Raw genomic sequence first — 23,380 nt, forward strand, 5'->3', positions numbered from 1 at the left:
TTGATTTAATGAACCAAAATGATTTACTTGACAATTTATACGTCAAAGTTGTTTCTGAAAAAACAATAATATTAAGAAGTATATATTTCTCTTATCCATACACGTAATATATTTATTTAGCATTCAATTACTAAGAGATTCCTCTCGGTCTTTGTGACTACTTTTATCTTGTTGATATATATAAAGATTACATTAATTATATGGCTTGTTGTAATGGAAATAGCCAAAATATATATATTATCTTGAGTTTCTTTCACGGTGCAAGCGAGAGAGGGATGCAGATGAGGACAAAGTGCCAAAGTCTCTATCCTTGTGTCTTCGGTGACTTATACTATGTTACGTGTACCCAAGCTTCTCTCAATTTGACATGAATGCAAAGGTGTTAACGGTATTTTTACTGAGATTTACAAAAAGGCTTTTGCCAAGGTGAGTAGATTATTATTCTATGTTTTTTTAGTCTTGTTGTACTAATGAATCAATCCACTTTGTTGGATTCATCAAACCTAAAGGAATCTAATTGGTTCTCGACCTTTTATGTCTCAAATTTGTTCCTAAAGAATAATAATGTTACGAGGGATTATAATATTATTTTCATATCCCTTAATGGTTAAATAATAAGTTGCAAGAAATATATATAGTCATCAGAAGTGACAATATTTTCTATGCCTCGTTGTGTCAAAACTTATTTATGTCTATAACCACCAGAAGTAGTAATATTTTCATAAGTCTGTTGTAGCTACAATTGAAGATAGGTATATGAGAAATATTATCTATATCATGTCACAAAATTGCTCCCGAAGAGCAATATGAAAAATTTGAGAGATATTATGACATGATTTTATGGTCCACTTTGAACTGAAATACAGGTTACAAGAAATGTTCGACCACATGAATTGGTATATTTCATGTCTTGGTAAAACTTAATTTACTTATGCGTAAAATCATAGAGTGGTACTTTATTTAAAAGACTCGAGTTTGAGTCCCCGTGCACTATGATGATAATATAAAAAGTTAGGTTCAAGTCCCATCGCGTTATGGCTTCAAAACGCCTTTATATGAATAAGACATTGGGTTTAAGTCCCAACGCACGATGTTGATGATATGATTATGACTGAGCAAATTAACATGCTCTTGTGAAGCCCATCCCACTGACTTTGCTCCATTCCCTGAAGTGAATGTGGTAGCAGTATATGATAAGTCTGAAAGATGACAAAATATTTGTTATGGCTATATGAATAAGCGTGGGTGTGATAAAGGACAAAATAATAATAGTCATCATTATGATAATTATAGAAAGGAAGAACATTATGGGTTCTCAAAATGGTCCTTCAAAAGGTGAAGGTAATTTTTTCCATCAATGTGGTACGAAAGGTCATTGGGAACGCGATTCCTTGCGACCTAATTTGATAAATTATATAAATCCTCCATCAAAAGAAAGGAATACAAAGTGGAGGCACACTTGACCTTTCAAAGTGAAGTCAAGGTGGATCATATAAATATGATAAATATTAAGACATGACAATGAGTTTATATCAAATTTATGAAACACATATATAATTATAGTCCATTTCTTGAAGAGAATGCGGCTTGTGATAAGCATCCACTTATCGTGGATGCTGCTCATTCTTGAAAGTGAATGTGGCAAGATATGATAAAAGACATGGATAAATATGTGCTTATGTATGTATATGTTGATACCACAACTCACCTCTAGGGGAGGTTTGAGATAAATCGTTATTGTGGAATAAGTAGTCATTGATCATCTTGTCGATTATGATTATTGACAGGAAAAGGTTAAAGAGAAATGAGTCTTGGCTATAATAATTTGATCGGAATGATATAAATTTCTCCTTTAAAGGATATGTTCACCATACGGATGGTGTTATGAAATATGTGGTAGTACACAATTAATGGGGAGTTCTGGAAGAGCCAATTTATTACTACTTTGGAGGAATTAAATTGATTATCAAGAAAACATTATATTGTAGTAAGTCTCAAAGAAACTTATTGAGTTTCAAAGGTATTCGCCAAAGTGACCATTCATATTGAGACTATAAATGATGGAAGGATTTAATATCTTTATATTACTACACTCATATAGCGGGTAAGAAATACAAATGTGAAATGTTACCCTGCTTCCCTCCTGTTTGTACTACACAAATATGAGCATGATGATGGAATCACATGCGATGGTAAACTAGAAGTTTATTGAAATAAATATCAGTTGGCATGATCGGTTGGCCATTCTGGTTCTAATGTGATGTAAAAATAATTGAGAATTCACATTATTATGTTTGAAGAAATAAAAGTTTCTTCAAGAATTCTCTTGTGCTACTTGTAGGGGTGGGCGTTCGGTATTCGGTTCGGTATTTTTAAAGTTCGAGTTCGGTAATTCGGTAATCGGTAATTGAAAGTAGATACCAAATACCGAACTTTCGAACTTCGGTTCGGTAATTCGGTAATCAGTAAATCAAACTTCGATTCGGTACGGTATTCGATAATACCATATTAAGTCGAGTTCACTGTATTACATTAATAGTTAGATAACAAGCACAGATTTGGGGTTTCTTAATTTTTTTAGCTGTAAATTTGGATACCCAGATTTGTGCATTTTGAATGAATATATGTGATTAATAGTGACAGTTGATTTGGGGATTCAACTTTCAAGATTTGTTATGAGTAAAAACTCCATGTCCTTAAATGATAAAGTTGTATCACTAACACATAATTAGCAGCCTCCTCAATGTTTTAGTGCCTCTAAAGCTTAATATTTATACATTAAATAAGAAAAACAGGAAATTGAAATGCGAAACTCACTCATGGTTTTTCACTTTCAGTTGCCTTGGCCTGTTGGAACTACAGTTTTTGATAAATCATCTGCAACAATTATAAGATGTAAAAGATCAAAATAACAGGTTTTCATTTTTCTCAACAATCAGTGCTCAAAATGCAATTAACATGATCTATGCTAACGGTTAATAATATAAGGAGAGCATGAGAACTTTCACTATCAAAGAAATGTATAAGCTAAGGACATGGGCTGATGGGCTAATCGCAGATCGCAGATGGGCTGGACTATTAATTTAATGGCCCTCTATTTAATAACTATTTCGGTATTCGGGAAATACCGAATTACCGAACTTATAATTACCGAATACCGAAATCGAATACCGAACTTTTTAAATTTTATTACCGAAAACTGAACCGAAAATCGAAACCCTCGGTTCGGTTCGGTAATTCGGTTTTCGGTGTTTTATGCCCAGCCCTAGCTACTTGTTCTCATGATAAATTGAAAATTATACCAGCTAAAGATGGGATTGAATCCCTTAATAATTCTGGAACACAAAAAGGTGAATATGGGCCCGTTCACTTGCCATGTGGGCCGTTTGCTATTATATGATTTTAATAGATGCATCTATGTAATGGTCACATATGTATTTGGTATCAACTTGCAGTTTGTTTTTTTTTTTTTTTTTTTTGCAAGGTTGTTTGCTCAAATTGTTAAATTAAGAGCATGGTTCCAAACTATGAAATTATATTGATAATGCTGGTTTATATCCAAGTTGGCTTAGCAGAAATTGCATGCCTCTAATTATAGCTAAACAATTGGTTATGAGAACAAATCTCCCAAATAGAGTTTTGGTATGAGATGTGTTATTTAATATGTAGCAGCTTATATGCATCAAGCCAACAATGTTCCCCCATCACAATTGGATCAAGATCAGGAACCAAATAATTCCCATCTAAAATGTGAATGCACGGTATATGATTCAATTGCTCCACCATAACGCACAAAGATGGGTCCTCAAGTAAGATTGAGGGTAAATGTTAGATTTCCTAACATTAGGGGGGGAGATAATAAGCAGCTGGAAAAATAAATAAATTATATATAATGAATTATCCTCGTTTAAAATATAATTCAAGTTAGCTGCCAGACGCATTTGCTGAACAAAGTGAAAATCATATTCTAGCTACAAATGCTCCTACTAGAATTACAATCCTTGAAGGATAGATCAATCGGTTCCAAAGGTGAATCTCCTTGAAGAAGGAGAGTAGCAGATGATCAAAATGGCCATAATAATGAGGCAAGTGCTTTAAAAGAGCACCACGACATAACACTTGATGAAAACTTGGGAAATGTTCAAGTACCTGGAAATGATGAAAAATGAAGAGATCTCAATAAGTTATGTCGCATGGGAACCGATATCAAATGACTGTCGACGACATCTTTGATATAATGTCGCCCTCAACATTATAAATGGTTACGAGGATCTTGAATTCAAATCTGTCAAGAAATATGGACAGATAGATGACTGGGCAAATGAAAATACGCAATTCAAGTATATTTGATTTCACGTGGTAAATATGAAATATTTTGGATCAATAGTCCAAACATTTGAAGATATAATGTCAGTGGGGTATAAAGAAACTTTTGAGAGAAAAGTGAAATGAATTATTAATCCGGAAGATATAAATTACGGCTCATGCCTTGTGGTATAAAGGTTTTTCACAAAAGTCCTGAGATTATTGTACGGAGATGTGTTTTCTTATGGTGGATGCAATGAGGTTTCATACAGTCTGGCAGTACAGGAAAAACTTGAATGCGTGTACTGAAATATTTTCATGTCTAGCTAGACAGTGAAGTTTATAAGAAAATTCTTAAAGGATTGAAAAGGCCTTAAAGCGATTCCACTGAGTACCCCAATGGCTGTAAGATCGCTTAACATAAAGAAAGATCACTTTTGGATCTCACGGAAATGGTTAGAAAGTACCATGTCTTAGTGCAATATATGCACTAACGTATCATGCTATTACTATCCATGAGCTAATGCTTTTATTGATATGCAGACAAGAAATAACCTCACTTTTATTCGTGGAGACATCAGGATGAATCAAATAATGATATGAATTTATTGATTCTAACCAATATTATCAAGATTTGTTGATTATGAAATGCAGGACATTCATATGATCTCTATAAAGTTAGATCTCAAACAAATTATGTGAGGATGTTGCCATAATATGACGTTCTACATGACAATCAATTATACTTATTCAAGTCCGCCAGGATATCAACAACTTTTAAAGCAAGTCAGGAATGTATCTAAAAGCAAGTCAGGAATGTATTTAGAAGCAAGTCAGGAATATATCTGGCTGAGATCAATAGCTCGGCACATTCTGTAATCATGCGATATCTATTTGGAGATGAAGATTCCAATAATATTATACGAAGCTTGCATAGCTCACTTGAAAGAAGGATATATCAAAGGAGACAGGATAAAACATTTTGTTAGATTTCTTTTTCAGACACAATCTTCAACAGAAGGTGAAATAAATATTCAATAAATTCGCTCGATTGATAATATGACAAATTTGTCCATTGAAACATTCCAACCTCAACATTTGAGAAGCTGAGATAAAAAAATTGGAATGCGTCGTCTGCGATACAGCAAGTGAAGTTTTGATCAGGGGGAGTAAAATACGGGCTGCACTCTTTTTCCCTTCACCAAGGTTTTTGTCCCAATTGAGTTTTCCTGGTAAGGTTTTTGATGAGGCAGCTATCAAAGCGTATTACTAGATATGTGTACTCTTTTTCCTTCACTAGAACTTTTTCCCACTGGGTTTTTCCTAGTAAGGTTTTAACGAGGCACATTATCTATCAATAGACATTCAAGGGGGAGTGTTGTAAATAATATTTAATAGTGAATGTCCATGTATCATTCAAGTACTTTGGTGATCACAAAAGTAAGTTATCTTTTAGTTATTGATCACAAAAGTAAGTTATCTTTTAGTTAGTGATCACCAAATGTTAATCATCTTTTAGTTGGTGAAACCAAATGTATTACTAAATAAGTTTTCCTATAAATAGGACCACTCATGTCCTATTGAAGCAGCACAGAAGTGAAAGAAATCATATCAATCTTCAAGTCACTTTCATATATATGTTCTCTTGCATTTTAATTTTATTATTTTATAACAACTTACCCTTTTTCCATATTACCTACTTTTTTCTCTCTGCGCTGTTGTTATATAAAAGTAAACCACCCCCACCCCCACCCCCCCACCCCCCCCCCCCCCCACCCCAAAAAAAAGAATTGAACCCCTCGTAATACGAAAATTGAATGTAAACAAATAAGAGAAGACTGAGTTGCTGAATGATGAGCCCAGATCCAGATAAGGACACAGTCCATTCAAGGTGAACATGGGCTTAAACTTGTTGGCCCAAACGAAGCCTATTTTGCGTTGTCTTTATATTTGCATACATGTGAATTATTCATTTTAGTTATTTTTGTTTATTGAATCAGAATCTTAACGTTTTAAATAATTGATCTGAATCGACCATGACAGTGCTGATAAATTCATTGGCTAGTCAGCTCCTGGAAATTAACTAATAGTTTAACCACGCCAAATGAATACATTGAAGTATCGAACTGTGTTTTTTTGGGCTATCTATGGTTATTGGACGGTAAAATTAGCCGTACTGAGAGGCCAATGAAATACTAACAATCACAATTAGTCCATTTCTACCACTAACAAAATTCAATTCCATAGAATAGAAGACGTCCTTAAGTACCTTGATAATTGATTAGTAATATGAAAAAGCAGAAGCTAGTAGCAAATAAACGACCCACTGTAATGGTTCTCTGAAAGTGCAAAACTATTCTTCCATAAAAGAAATGCACAAACACAGCCAACAGCTAGGTGTACAAATAGTAGCAAATCGGATCCCTTACACAGCTGAGGTTAGACTCCTTTCCTCATCTAAAAAGAATATTTAACGTAAAATTTAATTACAACTGCGTTCATGTGAGCTCTGATTTACGTCAAAAGTAGCAATGATGCACCAAAATGAAATGACAGAAATGGGTGATTACGACTTGGCAATACTCAAATTCTGCACCAAAGTTCATATTTGTCTCGAGCTTCAGTTTCAGCCTTTCAGGTCAAACTACGAAAGGCAATCCAAAAGTTCTAAATCCTCAGGGTTTTACCACTTATGATTTGTTAGAGACTAGGTGAACACGCTTCCAAGAATTGGTCCAAGTAAAAATCTTACATGATGCTTTATTACAATCAAAATTGTAACCATAAAACTGATAAAGGGCAATTAAGTTCATAAAACTATTGCAAAAATCAAAACAAATATAAACCAGAGGTACAATCCGATGAAAAGCAGGTCTGTCAAGACTCATCCCTAACTTCTAATGTAGAACCGGAAGCTTCTGACTGATGGCCAAAGAGCTGATTTGAAAAAACTGAAATTATCTGACTTGTGAAGGTGAGCAAAGTAAGCCAGACGCATCTGCTCCTACAACTGCAAGATCACAAACAGTACAAAGCTGTCCTTGCTGGGATGGAACAAAATGAGTACCACAATAAGGGCAAGTGACGTCCTTCTGGCCTCTGTATATCGGGACATATGTTGCTCCACAGACCACAAAAGGATTTCTGAAGTCATAATTCAACTGTGTAGCATCTTTCATATTTTTCTCAGCTGCTTGAAGAACCTGGCGAGCTTTTTTGGCTAGGCTTTCATTCGTTGGATTTGTCTCCAACACCCTCCTAGCAAAGTTGGCAGCTGAGCTATTATTGCCTGCCTTAAAGCAAATAGTCATAGCATTCTGCAACGCGAGTCTCAAGTGTGGAAGCTGCAGATTACAGTGTGTGAAGTAGGCAGCCAACTCCTGCTGACGAACAGGGTCATCTTTCAATTCCTTCCTCTTAACCTCCATCTGCAAACCTAAAACGTACTCCTTCACTATGATAATCAATTCCTTGATCTCATCCACATCTCGTCTTGACTCAACCACAATCAGGGGAATGGTGTGAAGAATGCTAAGGAATAATCTAAGGGCATCAGAGAATTTCCCGGCAGTTGTGGCCCTATAAGCAGCTTTAATTTTTTCTTCCAGCTGACCAAAATTGAAGATAAGGGCAGGTGGACCCCGCACATTGGGGCTAGCTGACTCACTCCAACCTCTCTCAATTGCCAAAGAGATAACTGGTGCTGAGGAGAAGGCACGCAGATGTGTGTGGCTTCCCATATGAAGATCAGCGAACAATTGCTTTAAAGGAGAGAAGTTCTTAATCCCTAATTGCCGGCTCAGCAACCGCATAGCAGTATCGAAATTGCCAGCAGCTGCATGTTCCGCAGCAAGAGATGATTTTTGGACCCAAATCTGGCTGACAGGCATGCCAGGGGTTGGGGTAACAAAAACAGAAGAGCGAGCATTGGAAGCAGCCTTTGGTGTGTCAGTATCAGGTGGCAGATCCAAATCCTCAAGATCCCATCCTCCTTCCTCGTCATTTTCTTCTTTTCCTTCTTCATCCTCCAGCACCATACTGATATCCCCATTCTGCAGATTTTCCACCTCACCAATATCTAGTGACTCACCCCAATCAGCATCTGCAGCCTCTTCATACTCCTCATGTCCACCCCTGGCTGTAGCATCCAAACCACCTTCAAATATCCCTTTTGTGACCATCAGTAGAGGCCAGTCTCCCCCACCCAAAATGGGAGTTGGGGGCTGCAAGAGAGATGCTTTCTTCTCCTTTGGCAGTGATGGAACATTACCACCCAGTTCTTCTGCAAGACGCTCAGCAGTATCCTTGAGCCCGTGGACATTAGCAGTGACATATGCAAGGGGAAGATGACCAGCATTCTCCAAAATCTTAACACGCTCACGAACATCACCAAGGTACAAGGCGTCGTGGAATTGACCCATAACTTCATTTTTCACCTCAGCAATTTTCATCATTTTTGATAACTTATCCAGGTTTCCTGTTATTAGATAAAGGAAAGAGAGCCTCTCAAAGTTCTTCGTCTTCTGGTAGGCATATTCAACAATACCTGCATTACCCTGCCGAAGGGCCTCCACCCCAAGCCTATACCAATGATCTTTCTCATCAAGCTTCTTAGCAGATTCAAGAGCTATCTCAATGTTGCCACTTTCAAGTGCTAAGTTGAAACGAGTAAGCTCATCCTTGACAAAATGAAGAGCAACCTCAGGGAAACCCTTCTGCTGCAAATAGGCAATCATGGCTTGACCACAAAGCTCGGAGTTTCTTATCATACTCATAACCTGGTCATATCTCTTTCTAAGCAGGGCCAGCTTGAAGATATATTCAGTTGAATCAATAATAATAGGACGGTTTTTCCCATCTCGATCCAAGCAAAAGATGGTGTTCCCATATATCTTAGAAATGTAGACTGGGACATCTAAGGTTTTGATGATTCCACTATCGCCATTGGGAAGGCAGTACTTGATGTGGGTAAGTGTTGTATAAATGAAGACCCCATTGTCGTCCCAGGCACCACTCTTGACACGAATTGTCTCGTGAAGAGTGCAACGGTGCACAAGCTTCTTATCAGCTATTACTATGGAATGCTTGCTAAGCAAAGCGACACTTTCCATGTCAGATGACCACACGACGTACCGGATGAAAGGAGTCTGCAGCTCTCCTAGAACAATTCTCTGCTGCAGATCAAAGATAACAACTCTGTCCTCAGCCCGGCACAGTAAGTTTCCTGTGCCGGCATAAAATATTGCATCAGTAACAGTAGGAAGAGGGCTTTTCTTAACAATTTCATTTTTCAGATTTTTGACCAGGACTTGATTAGTGCTCTTCTCAAGCACTGCAAACCTGTTCCGAGCAACAAAAACTGCTGACCCTCCACTTCCCCTTTTTGCATCTTGAACAGTATCACCCCTACCATAACTGTCTTTAGGTATAATGTATAGTTCATAGGAGCCCCCATCCACATCCGAACAGATCAAAATAGCATTCTCGGTAGGACTGTAAGAAAGCGTTCGTGGACCTTGGTTCATACTGTTTGAACCAGGCCTTCTAATTGGTATCAACTGATTCTCCTTCTGAGTTGAATACTCATACACACGGAGAAAACGATCCTTCACATAAAACAAAGAATCACCGCTCACAGAAAAAGCTGGGCGTTCTCTCTCCAACTTGAACACTATCATCCCACTGTCATGACCAGCTGCTAGAAGATTCATCTCAGGATGAGCTGCAAGGATCCAGAATCTGTCATGCTCTCTGCGGAAAGTCTGAAGACCAGTCCTTTTTGTAGCATCCCATACTCGAATGCTCTTATCCTCTGAATTTGAAACAATAATATCTTGCCTTGCATGGAACAAAACACAAGATACATTGTTCATATGGCCTCTCAATGTGTCCACCTCCCAAGCCTTTGTATCTGGAAATATCAAAACAACATTAGCAGTGTATAGGCTCATCATAATGACCCTAGCAGATCAACAAACGCATTAAAATATTCATAGTTCTACCAGCAGACAGTCTAATCCAATCTGAAGCAGCACCTGTTTTCTATCAATTTAATTCAAGGTGAACATTCTTCTCCAAGAGTAGAGAAAGGCTTGAGTTTAAACGTATGGTTCTCCTGAGCATAAAACAATTAAGAAAAAACATTCATCTCTTTATGGGTACCAAGAAACTACAGTTCAGCATGAGCCTAATTACTAATTAGCTTCACCTAGTTTTAGAGATAAATGCAAGCTGCTACCACTCATTAGCTCAGACGTAGCAGGGTTACAGACGGATTCAGCTGAAGAAGGAGTTGCTAGTTGACAAAAATTTTCGTGCTAGCTAACAAGAAGTCATACAAATTCGAAGATCCTATTTCTCTGGCCAAGTGGACAACCAAAAAGCTCTTATTATAGCTAATACGATATATAGCAGTATATAAGTCAAATAGCAAACTGAAACATTTATGGTTTTTAAAAAATTATGTTAACAATCAATTGTGTAAATTTAGTGCTAAAGGTTCAACAGATATGTGAGAAAACATTGATGGCTGGTGCGCAAAAACAAACTTCAAGATTTCAGAGCATACCATTCATCCGCCAGATTTTCACCTGGCGATCATCCGCACCAGACACAATTAGGGGCAGTGTAGGATGAAATGAAGCCCAGTTAACACCTCGATCATGACCCTCCAAGACGTACTTCACAACAGCATCTACTCCACCAAAGAAGTCTGTATTCATCTGGCTCAAGCGCAAGATGTCATCAGCAGGAGAAACAGTTTTCTTCCTTAGGGCACCAATATCCCAGACCCGAACAGTCTGATCCAAAGATGCAGAGACAACCAAGTCCTCTTTGGGATGAAATAAGGCACACATCACATAATGGTTGTGCCCAGTCAAGACAGAAATACAAGTGCGAGACTGCCAGTTCCATATCCTGATTGTCTGATCATCACTTGCACTGACAATCCAGGGATATTCATGATGAAATTGGACAGTGCGAATATAATCAAGATGTCCAAGCAGAGTAAATAAGCACCGATGCAGCTTATAATTCCAGACCTTTATCTTGTAGTCATCACCTGCAGCGAAAAAGTGTTTAAATATACTACGAAAAGTCGAATACAAAATTTCAATTATGCAAGTGCACAAAGACATATTAACTTAGAGATGTTACAAGTAAATCAAAGATGAGAACAATGACTTGCCATTCTGTAAAATATATGCCTTGTCTTCATTTATTTACTTATTTACTTAGATTTATTTGCCTTAGTGATGATAGATAAATTTGTTAACGCAGTAGCACTTGCAGCACTATACATCACATCCATAAAATTTACCAATCATCAATATAAATATGGACATTATAAAATTTGTGCTATGAATGTACAGAGGAGCTCACAGTCCAATGTATCATGAATTCTTTTATCCTTCTAAAAACAGAAAAAAGCAAACAAAATGAATGAATGAAATTACTCCATATAATTTGTTTTTGATTAAACACTAATCCGGAATATCTTATGTGCAAACAAAAAACGCCATTCAAGCCTTCAGTCAAAAAAGTATTACTAATGCCTTCTCTAAAGAAGTTGAAGGATGAACCAAAACTAAAAGTGAGAACATATTACATTTTCTATGATTCACGGGGCATTCCACCTGATCTAGAATATACAAAAGAGAAACAGTAATAAAACCACATATCATGCTACAATAATTCAGATACATAGAAAACACAATTTGAATGATATACACTAGCCACGCCATTGATCACATAGATCAAATAAACTATAAAAGAAAAATCTACCAAACTAGTAAATAACATTTTGATTTCATAGATCACACCTGTATTCATCAACACATATCAGTAGATCCACACTATCATGAAAATCAATAGCTAATTTAAAATCAAACCTCCAGATACAAAAAGAGGCTGAGACTTGTGAAAATGAACACCACGAACGGGTCCATCGTGCTCATCAAATCGATCAATAAGTGTTCCCATACGATAATCCCATAACTGAATGACACCGCTATGAAGACTAGCTAAGATCCATGGTCTTTTGCTATGAAAACTCAGTCCTTTCACTCTATTACTCTTCGTTTCAAACTTTGTCAACATCTTTCACAAAATTAAATGCTAAAAGAAAAAGAAAAAAACTAGTTTTGGTATGTATATGAAACCCTAAGTGAATTTTGTGAGATGAAATTGAAGTCAGATCTGAAAGGAAGAGTGCATTTGGAATTAAGATCGGTGAAGAGAGAGTCTAATCTGTGTGAGTTTAGTGTGCATTAAGGAAATTGGGGAACAGAAAGGGTGCGTAGATCGGAAGTTTCATAGACAGAGAAATACTAATATAGTAGTAAGGTGAAAATAGAATTAAAGTCGATTGCTGGTGGATCTACTTGATTTTTTATTGGATGGATGATGGATCCGACCTGTAACATCCATTTTTTATTAACCTTCTTAGTGTAAAAATTAGGGTGATTAGCACGTTGCAGTTATTTTTACACTCTATAGTCACTCATCAAAAATAATAGCGGGTGGATATATATTTTTTGTATATTAATGATGATACACATATTTTATACATGTGTGATGTTTTTTTATATATTAGCTAGCGGATATAATTATTTTTGATCAAGCGGTGAAATATGTTACGAATTCAAAATTTTAATCATATAGATATTCATACTAAATTAATGAATAAAAGATGTATGTCTTTGGTGCATACATTTAACTTAATCATAGTTAAATGATAATGCTTCATATGTTTTCATTTTAAATTTTAATTGTTGAAATTAAATTGATTAATTTGGTGTAAATATTTGTGCGAGTAATTAATTTACATGTTAATTGCATGCAAGATAAAGTTAGAAGAGAGGAGCATTTTGGTAAAAGTAGAACCTTCTGCCTAAGAGATTACTATATAAGATGAAAATTGCAACCATTAGATTGCACCTCTAATTACTTCAATTTTTTTAATAATCAGTCTCACATTTTCTTGAAGATTAATCATTTTAGAAATTGTTTATTTTCTTCACATGAAAAGGCTTTATTGGACATTTGTCGACCTTTTTTCAATAAAAAAAATATTAAAAGCCCCTAACTCCTATATCATAAAATCAAGTTTCCTTTCCCTTCTCACTGAACCAAAGAACTTAATTAAGCCATAAGAAAAGGGAGATCATTTGATATTTTTTACCTTCCAATCGTAAGATATACACTTCTTTCTACTTTCTTATATAAATTAAAACTTCAAAAATACAAATAAATTTACGAAAGGGAGTTTAATTTTCCTTCCACGTATAATTTAAACTTCAAAATTCAAATAAAGTAAATCATTTTGTTACAATAGGCTACACAGAGTTTCTTCCAACAGAGAGACAAAAAGGCACAGCTTCAAGCCTTCAACAGATAATATGGGACGAAGATGATCCATGGGCCATGGCCCATGGGCTGATGTTTGAGCTGCGTCCTCTCGTTTTATTAGTCCAGATTTTAAGATGTCAATTGGCACTATTTGGCCGCATTTTTTTGCGCGGAATGTGCCTAGTCTTTCATTTTTGTCCCTCAAATTGTTGGTCTTTAATTATTGCGTTCGCCTAAAAATTCATGGGTTTCGGGGTTCGAACCCCCATTCAGTCAAAAAAAAAAATTGCAAGGCAGAGTTTTGAATTCAAACTCTACTTAAGGTAGATCAGAGCCGACCCAAGGGTAAGACGGCTCAAGCAGCTGCTTTAGGCTCCATCACTATGGGGGTCCCCAAATTTTCTTGCAACACTGTTTTAGAGAGTCTAACAAGGTAGCAGATAAGTTAGCCTCTTTAAGCCATGACTCGACAGCAACAAATTGTATGACACTTTTGAAGAACTTCCAGCGCAAGTGAGAGGCGTACCAGCAGTCGATAGATGGGATATGCCATCTTTTCGAATTTCTAACCGAAAGAGAAGCCTAATTTTTTGGGAGCCACCTTAAATGGTGGCAATCTTTTAGTTGTGCATGGTTAGATTTTTTTTTTTTTTTTTGGTATAGGCTGGATATCTAGTAGTGCATAGATGTTTGACTCTGGTATCCACGCTCAAAAGTGCACTTACCTCATCTCCTTGAATTGGGATAGCTTAGACTATCTAACATACCGACTAGGGAGTAGAGTAACTTTTTGTAAACTCCCTCAGATCAAAGTGTACTATTTGGAAGATGAATAAAATGACAGTTCTAAAAAAAATAAAAATTGCAAGTATGTAGTACATGTTATTAAAAATAACAATTGAAGGTACAATTTTCATAAAAATTGGGAAGTGAAAGTATTTTTGAGAATCTTTCCCATAACCTTTGTAAATTGGCCTTTTTTCTTCATTTGTGCACAATCGTCATTATCATAGGGCCACATTATTTTTACCCTTTATTATTATTCTCTCTCTACTTGTACTTGACTTTTGCTTTTATATTTCACTTTGGCCTTCTCCATTCTCCAGATTTCAAGTCTTGTTTTTTATTGAAAAAAAAAAGTCAAATGCCATTTTTTCCCCTCAAATTGTAGCGTTGCATCAAGAGTACTCATGCAGTGAAAATAATATCAAGTTTTATATTTGCCGAACCGAGTTTGATTGTTCTATATTTTATTATTTTACATTTAAAATTTGTTACTTTTTATATTTTTTCTTCATAGTATATATTATCTTTTTAGTTATTTTATCTTTTAAAGTTTAAATATGTCACGTAGAAAGCATGATTCTGGATATTTAAAACTCCAAAAAAATAAAAATAAATTGAAACTTGAATACAATCTCAAAATGGAGCCCTTGATAAATTTTAATAAACAATAAAAATTCTACAATTGAAAAATATGGGGGAACTTACTATAGATGAGCAAATTAGTGACAAAGTTAAGTTAGACAACAAAATAAAATCCAAGAAGAAGAAGTTGGTGAGAAAACGATAGGTATCTTCAAGAAAATTAGTGGATTAGCTACATATCAATCGAAAATGAACTATTGGAAAATATCGATTATAAACAAATTATTGTAATACTTTTGCATCTCAAAACCTAGAAAAAATAATTTTAAATAAAATTATACTCATATGAATTTTTTTCTCTCACCGAAAAATTTAAGGCCTCTTGTTGAAATTTTGCTTTAGACCACATATATCATTGAGCCGCCCCTGTAAGGCAGAGCTTGGGAAAAAGTCTATCTTAAGTCAAACCTCTGCCTTAAGGCATAAATTTTTTGCCCGAATAGACCTAATTTTGGGCAAAAGTTAGGACTTAAGACAGAGGTTTGCCGTAAGGCCTAATTTTGGGTAAAAGTTCGTCTTAAGGCAAACCTCTGCCTTAAGACCTAAATTTTGCCCAAATAAGCCTAATTTTGCTACAAACCTCTTCCTTGTGATTTTTTTTAACGGATTCGGGGTTTTATTCATAATCTCGAAGTATTAAGCGAAGGACAAAAATTAGAGACCAGTGCCTTTGAAGGCCAATCGTGCAAATAACCCATTTGGCAGTGGACCTGAATACTTGTCCAATGGGCTGATTTGAGACATGGATTAACTTAGCCCATCAATGACAAAAGTAAAAATGGGGCGAGCTGCCTTCTTTTTGGGTCCTAAAATGGGTCATCGGCGCCTTTACCCTATTTCGTACTAGTATTTAACTTTTGCCTATCATAACAAATAACTTTTTTTTAGGCATACGTTTATATTTTCACATCATAAAATTTCACAAAATTATGTGTTGCATGACTTTTACCTTAAAGAATGTATGCCCCACTAGACATATATTCCGTTGCTAAAGGACAAAAATTAAAAATCAGCCCATTTGGAAGGACAAAAAAATTAGAGACCATCCCATTTGAAGCACAATTAGTGCAATTTAGTCTCCCTCCTTAAAATGCTTGATTTTCACACTCTTGGACTGCTCTGTCAAGTTGGATCAGATCCATCAGGTTCATATACCAATTACAACAATGTAAATGCTAGGGTATTAACTAGTAATATTGGATCGTTTTAAAATATTGAAAAATATACAATTTAAGTAAACCAGTAATTAACGATATGGACTTATAGCCTGTTTGGCCAAACTTATAAAAATAACTTATTTTAAAAAGTATTTTTTTTCAAAAGTACTTTTTGAAAAAGTACTTTTGGCTAAAAGCAGTTTGTGTTTGGCCAATTAATTTAAAAAGTACTTTTGAGAAGCAATTAGTGTTTGGCCAAACTTTTAAAAAGTGCTTCTAAGTGTATTTTTCTCAAAAGTACTTTTCAAAAAAGTACTTTTGGGCAAAAGCTATTTTTTTTAGCTTTTGAAAAACTGTTTTTGCTACTCCCCAAAAGCACTTATTTTCTCCCAAAAGCTTGGCCAAACACTTTACTTTTTTTAAAATAAGTACTTATTGAAAAAATAAGTATTTTTAGGGGAAAAATAAGCTTGACCAAACAGGCTATTAGCTAGCTTTCACATTCATCAACCATAAAGTGGAATGTTGATATGGTTCCTTCTTGCTCTTTTTCCAAAAAATAATAAATTAAAAGACGTAGCTCCTTACTGACTTACTCTTATTACGCGCAAGAGTCGATCAATTCAAGATTTAAATGGACAAATTTCTAATTAAAAAGCATTTAGACGTTAGAGCTTCAAAAAATCAACGCTATCACATATATACTCATATTGTGTGGACTACGTAGTTGTTAAGCAAGTTGAACTTTAAAAAGCATCAAGTGTTGAAGATGATTACGATACATTTGATTTTCAAACCGCATATTAAATCTCTAAGAGGGAAGGAATAATAAAATAGTTCCATGCAAATATGTTTTCCGCAAACGTATATGTCGCTTTCAATGAATAAGATAATGCATTACACTTTGTACTGCCAACACTCTTAGCTAAATAACAGTTCACCGAGTAGCTAGAAGGTTACGTGATGCATTATATTTTCATGCAAAATCATAAGCGTATTTCAAATATATTGATCCATGTTAGACCTGATTATAGACTCTTTCAAGATTCTCAAATATCCTTATTATAAAAAAGTTTTAACTTCTATACACAGACAATATAAAGTCACCTGAATGTAACTGCCGGTAATGATTCATAAAAAGTGAAATTAATATCCTAAAAAAAATAAGGTAGATTATATGTTAAAACAAGTTCAAACACACTAATAGTGTAAAACATATTTATAATTATACGTGTGTATATAAGTTAAACTCTACTATAAGAGTTACCTCTACTTACGTTTAGTAGATTTAATCTTTCTATCCATTGATGGTAAAGAAAATTTTACAAAGTCAAGTCACTCAAAAATTAATTAACAGGCATTTCTAAATGTTTGTCATATGAAAAAGAAATCACTTCTCAAATGCTTAACTCATGAAAAAGAATCAGACATTTCCAAGTGCTTGGCCATCCATAAAAAAAAGAATCAAACTTACTGGTGTTGAGAATAATATAATTAAATAGATAAAAAAGATATGCATACAATTTAGATCTTTTACAACGTAAATATCTTTTCCATTGGCGTAGAAAGTAAACTCATAAATCGTACCACTCAAATAATATTAGCTCAGTTGTACCTGCCTGCATGCACCTCAGCGAACTAGACGGAAATTTTGATTTGGTACTCTTTTTAATTAATTCCTTTGTCTACGTTCTCATCTAGCTAACCCAATTTTCACTTAGTTTAATCTTCGTTCATTTGTCCCCATTCTCAACTCTCCGCTATAAAAATCACTCACCAGAGATTAAACTCCATAACTCATACAAATATGTCGATGAGAATCACCCCAGTATTAGATGATATTCCAACACCTAATACAGATACTGAAAACCAAAATACTATACCAGATATCGATATTCTGATTGATGATTGTCCTTCTCCTCATCCTTCTTCTTCTTCTTCAGAAAAGCGAGAAGGCTACGGTCTTCTCGCTTTCATTGGACTACGATTTGTTTCCTCAATGCTAACGAGGATTCATGCAGGCTATTTCAGAATAAGCCTATCTCTCTGTTGGGAAGCTTTATTATGGAAAACACTTCTCGACCCAACTAATAACGAAATGAAATTCTTACATCGCGTGCCTCAAATGATCTACCGTCCCGTTCTAATTTTCCTATGGTCATTTTCCCTGTTGATTCTGGTTCTACTTTCTTTACTCTACCTCTTGAAATGCGTCTTTCGATTTAATTTAGTCAAGGGAGAGTTTCTACACCCTGTTGGTGTCAATTACCTTTTTGCCCCTTGGATTTCCTGGCTTATTCTGCTTGAATCCTACCCCTTTATAGCCCCAAAACACGTTGCTTACAAAGCTCTTTGGTGGGTTTTTGCGGTTCCGGTTATAATTTTGGATGTGAAAATTTATGGACAATGGTTCACCAAGGGGAAACGCTTTCTAACAGCCGTGGCTAACCCGACGAGCCATTTATCGGTCATAGGGAACTTAGTCGGGGCTCGAGCCGCCGCTAAAATGGGCTGGCAAGAGGTTTCAGTTTGCCTGTTTTCATTGGGGATGGTTCATTATTTGGTCCTTTTTGTTACGTTGTATCAGAGATTATCGGGAAGTGACCGGCTACCGGCTATGTTGAGGCCGGTTTTCTTCTTGTTCTCTGCAGCTCCGAGTATGGCTAGCTTGGCTTGGGCATCAATTACTGGAAGATTCGATACTGCTTCAAAGATGTTCTTCTTTCTCTCGTTGTTCCTCTTCATGTCACTGGTAACGTTGCCTTCTTTTTTTGGTGTTTATATTAAAAACATTAATTTAATGAAAATGAGACTAGTAACCCCAAAATAAGTCTGTTTATTTGATATAACATGTTAAAATAATCCACGAATTGCATAAGAATTATTACACTGTCAATATTTATAACTTAATCTCATACAGTAATTGTCCTAGGATCTTACATTTTGTTTAATTCATTTTTCAGAATAATCACTAACACTGTCTTTTATTATGGCAATTATAATTGTCTTTGGAATGACTTGATTGTGTTAATTTTCTCTTATAATATTGGTGTGTAAAAGTATATGAATTTAATAAGCAGAAAATCATTATTTAAAAAATGGAAAAGGCTCAAATATGTCATCGGAATATCGAAAAATGGCTCATGACGTCGTCAATAGTTTGACTCATTTATGCCTTCGAACTATCGGAAATGGCTCATTTATGCCACTCATCAATAGTTTGGCTCATTTATGCCATCGCCGTTTTTATAATACCAGATATGATACGTGACCTCCAACTAGATGGTTGTGGGTGGGTCGGGTGTATGGGTAGGATTTTTTTATTAATTTGGAATTTAAAATTGGATTGATTTAATTAAACGACGTAGACCTCTAATTGGAGGCCATGTGTCATATCTGGTATTGTAAATATACAACGAAATTAAGAGGTTCAACACATAGTATATATACATAATTTTTTTTTTACGTATTTACACAGTGTAGTTTTTCGGCGAAGGGGTGTCGATTGATAGCCCTTGGATGCATGTGGCTCCACCACTGGTAACGGCGACGGCATAAATGAGCCAAACTTTTAATGAGCGGCATAAATGAGTTATTTCCGATAGTTCGATGACATAAATGAGCCAAACTATTGATGAGTGACATAAATGGGTTATTTCCGATAATTCGATGACATAATTGAGCCTTTTCGTTTAAAAAATAAAGCAGACAATTGTCATAATGGGTTATATTACACCTATGAAGTAGCGAAAGGATTTGAACTTTATAGGTTCTAACTTCTAAATTCTAAGATAGCGACATCAAGTGTTGGTTATTAGATTCTAAATTTAATTTTTATACATAATCAATGAATTGTTAATACAAATATTAAGTTTGGACTAAAATTATTTGTTGGGTGGAACTCGCCAGCTTCTAGGTCTGTCCCTAATACCAATAATATAAAAATATTTATAATATCGAGTATATAAGTTGAATCCGAGATTAAAGGAGTCTTCAAATAGCAAAAGTTGATATCATCAACTTTATTAAGTATCTTTTTTCTATTGTTTCAAGATTTCAGCTATAAACCTAAGCTGGAAATTTCCGCTTCGTTGCATGTGCAATAGCTGAAATTGACTTTACAACAACTTTGTCTTCAAGTCTACGTATGTATAGCGTAGAATATAATATTGTTTGCCACATACTATTGTTTTCTGATAGAATCAACTTGTTATTCATGTCTCTTCCATTGTTTTTGTCTTTTTGTATATTAAAAAAATTCACGTTTATTTAACTATTGTCTTCTTGTACGAGCCGTACATGCCGTGATCAAAACGACTCTCACTTGTCAGTCTACTAGATCGACCAGCCCATAGAAGTTTTTAATCAAATCTTTTTAGGAAATGTTACCTACTTGACGCTAGATCAAATATATATCGGTTATTTTTTTTATTTTTTTTCTGTGAACGACTATTTAGGTTAAATTCTCAATCTCTTTCTTTTGGGTGCAATGAAGACCAACAAAAGTAGAGGCAAATGTTGTGGGTAGCATGTAAGTTCGGCCGAATTCATGTAGTTTGACCCAAATAATATTATATATACGTGTTAGAAAATTCAAGTAATATGTATAAATATTAAATGATGAACTCAGTTACTAGTAGCTGATGATGCTGTCCTAGAAAGTCGAACTCATAAAATATTAATTCTGAATTTGCCTCCGGAGAAAAATGACTAATTCTCGTCTTTTCCTCTTAAACTGTTTAGATATGCAGGCCAGCTCTCTTCAAGAAATCAATGAGAAAATTCAACGTGGCATGGTGGGCATATTCATATCCAGTAACACTACTAGCTTTGGCTTCCACAAGATATGCAAAAGAGGTCAAAGGAAAAGTGCCACACACCATAATGCTCACTCTATCATCTCTCTCAGTTTTGGTCATCATTGCCCTCTTGCTCTCCACTGCTCTCTACTCCAACATGCTATTACCTGATGATGATCCTTCTCTCACACCCAAGCTACCCAAGCATTCTTCAAAATACTCTGATCAGAGGCGTATTCAGAATTTTAAATAAATAAATGCAAGCTAGCTTAGTGTACGTATTTTGAAAATAGTGAGTTTTTTTTTCTTCGCGTTCGCTATCGACTGTGAATGAGTTTAGTGGTCTCCAGCTAGCGCATGCCCAGCAGGAGTCTCTCTCTCATGAGTCTGCCCTATGTCTTAATTAATTATTACTTATATTATAATTAATTAAGTGCTTAGGGATGGTAGCTAGCAGTCATTATCGTTTCTAAAATATGTTATTGTATGGAATATCGTCTACTTGCCATAGATAGTCTTTAGTTGTCGAGTTAGACTTGTATGCAAATATTATTTGGGTTCCATGTAATACTTTATAGTTAATTTAATAAAGTAGAACTTTATTTTCTTAATTTTTGGTTTGTTCTCATCTTTGTCTAAGACCTTAGCGATCTTGATTCTTTTATTCAATTGACGTTTGAAGTATGTCCAAGTTTCAGTGACCAACTTTCTGTCTAGAGATAAAAAACAAATCATTGCTATGGCCAGCTAATTATACTTGAATTCGACGAATAGTACTACGTAGTACACATTTATGATCTTCAACAGACATGGGAAGATAGAAAATGGCGTTGTCAATTGGCAAATATAAAAACTATATGATGATGACAAGCGAAGTTTCACCCATCGTTAATATCATAGTAGTTGGAAAGGAGGAATAAACTTGTATGAGATTAGGTTAGGGTGGTTTAGAAATAAGCTTTAAATGGCTTAGTTGGTTATAATTATCATTTTCTGCTTTCCTTATTTGATTTGGACATGAAATTTAGGACGTTCATTTAACTTTGATAAGACGTCATATAAAAGAACATATTGTTTCATTACTTCGTGCATGCTCTATACTAATTTGCTCAATAGCTCAATTGCTAGAGCTCTGCTCTTACATAATTGAATTGTTGTGATTACAAGTTAAATATCTAATTATCTAGGCGGTAATTATTTAAAGTATCTTGAGTATAATATATATATATATATAGTTGATTGAAAACATTACAAAAAAATTTGAACTATTGATCAACTTGTAATAAGTACAAAATATTACAACTCCATATTATTAATGAAAATAGTGTCAAACTCTTGGACCGTCTCAAAACGTTATATAGAGTGTTGTCAAAATCTTATATATTAACAGCCGCCTACATCACACTTTCAATTTCTCTTGTTTATATGAATGTGTTAAGAAAATTATTCATTGTTTACATAAATTGCTGATTAATTAATTTGATGTACCAGAAAGAAACAAACCAATCATTTTGACTGGAGGATTAGTATGAGTTTTGCTTATTCATTTCTATCTTCTCCTTTTGGGCGACTTCTAAAAATTGTGCATGCGTAATATCTTTATGATATTTACTAAATTAATGCAGTAGACTCCAAAAATTGATAATATGGTAATGCTATCGTTGAACTTACGAAATAATATTAAAGTTGCATGTCATTTTCTTTGTCTAGAATGTATCAAACCCAAACACGAAAAGAATTGGAAGAACTGTTCCTATTTTCCTCATTTTCCTTTATTTTCTGTTTTGCGTATCTATAACGCTGATACTTGCATGCATTATGAATTTATGATGCTCACTGAAACCGTAAGAAATAGGAAATCTGAGTTCTCTTGATTTTAAAGACATTTTAAAAGGCTTATTGGAGATGACAATTTTTTTTTTTTTTTGTAACCTACCTAAACCTGTCAACCTAGTTAACGTGAATTAGGTTTATGATTGGTTAATTGAGTTGATCAAACGGGTTGAATTTGAAAGAGCAATCTAACAGGGCAAAATGCTAGCAAATGAAAACAGATAGATCAATTTGATTGGATTGGATTATGACATGTTGACCCAAACAGTGGCGGATCCAGAATTTTCATTTAGGGTGTTCGGAAAAAAAGAAGAAGCTAAATATACACTGTAATTTTTTGCCGAGGGTATTCAAAAGTTAATATATGCACATAAACACAGAAAATTTACCCTGTATGTACACTGTAATTTTTTGCCGAGGGTGTTCGGGTGAACACCCTCAACAACACATAGATCCGCTCTTGGACCCAAAGCAAACTTTTAGTAGGCGTTTGCGTTTGGACATGCG

At 35.0% G+C, this 23,380-nt stretch overlaps 2 protein-coding genes across 2 annotated transcripts; one reads left to right on the forward strand and one right to left on the reverse strand.

Annotated features, from left to right (window-relative positions):
* Nucleotides 1-7,035: 7,035 nt before the first annotated feature.
* On the reverse strand, nt 7,036-12,677 carry LOC132628078 (coatomer subunit alpha-1-like). The gene is made up of 3 exons (XM_060343785.1): nt 12,198-12,677; nt 10,874-11,368; nt 7,036-10,216 (listed from the first exon to the last, which is right to left on the reverse strand). The coding sequence occupies exons 1-3, from the start codon at nt 12,403-12,405 to the stop codon at nt 7,263-7,265; spliced, it is 3,657 nt and encodes a 1,218-aa protein (XP_060199768.1). The 5' UTR covers nt 12,406-12,677; the 3' UTR covers nt 7,036-7,262.
* Nucleotides 12,678-17,825: 5,148 nt separating this feature from the next.
* On the forward strand, nt 17,826-21,623 carry LOC132628079 (S-type anion channel SLAH1-like). Its single transcript, XM_060343786.1, has 2 exons — nt 17,826-18,993; nt 20,985-21,623. Exons 1-2 carry the CDS (start codon nt 18,049-18,051, stop codon nt 21,291-21,293), a joined length of 1,254 nt encoding a protein of 417 aa, XP_060199769.1. The 5' UTR covers nt 17,826-18,048; the 3' UTR covers nt 21,294-21,623.
* Nucleotides 21,624-23,380: the final 1,757 nt, after the last annotated feature.

This window comes from Lycium barbarum, chromosome 2 (assembly GCF_019175385.1).
Source record: "Lycium barbarum isolate Lr01 chromosome 2, ASM1917538v2, whole genome shotgun sequence".
In the NCBI taxonomy this organism is placed as follows: Eukaryota; Viridiplantae; Streptophyta; class Magnoliopsida; order Solanales; family Solanaceae; genus Lycium; species Lycium barbarum.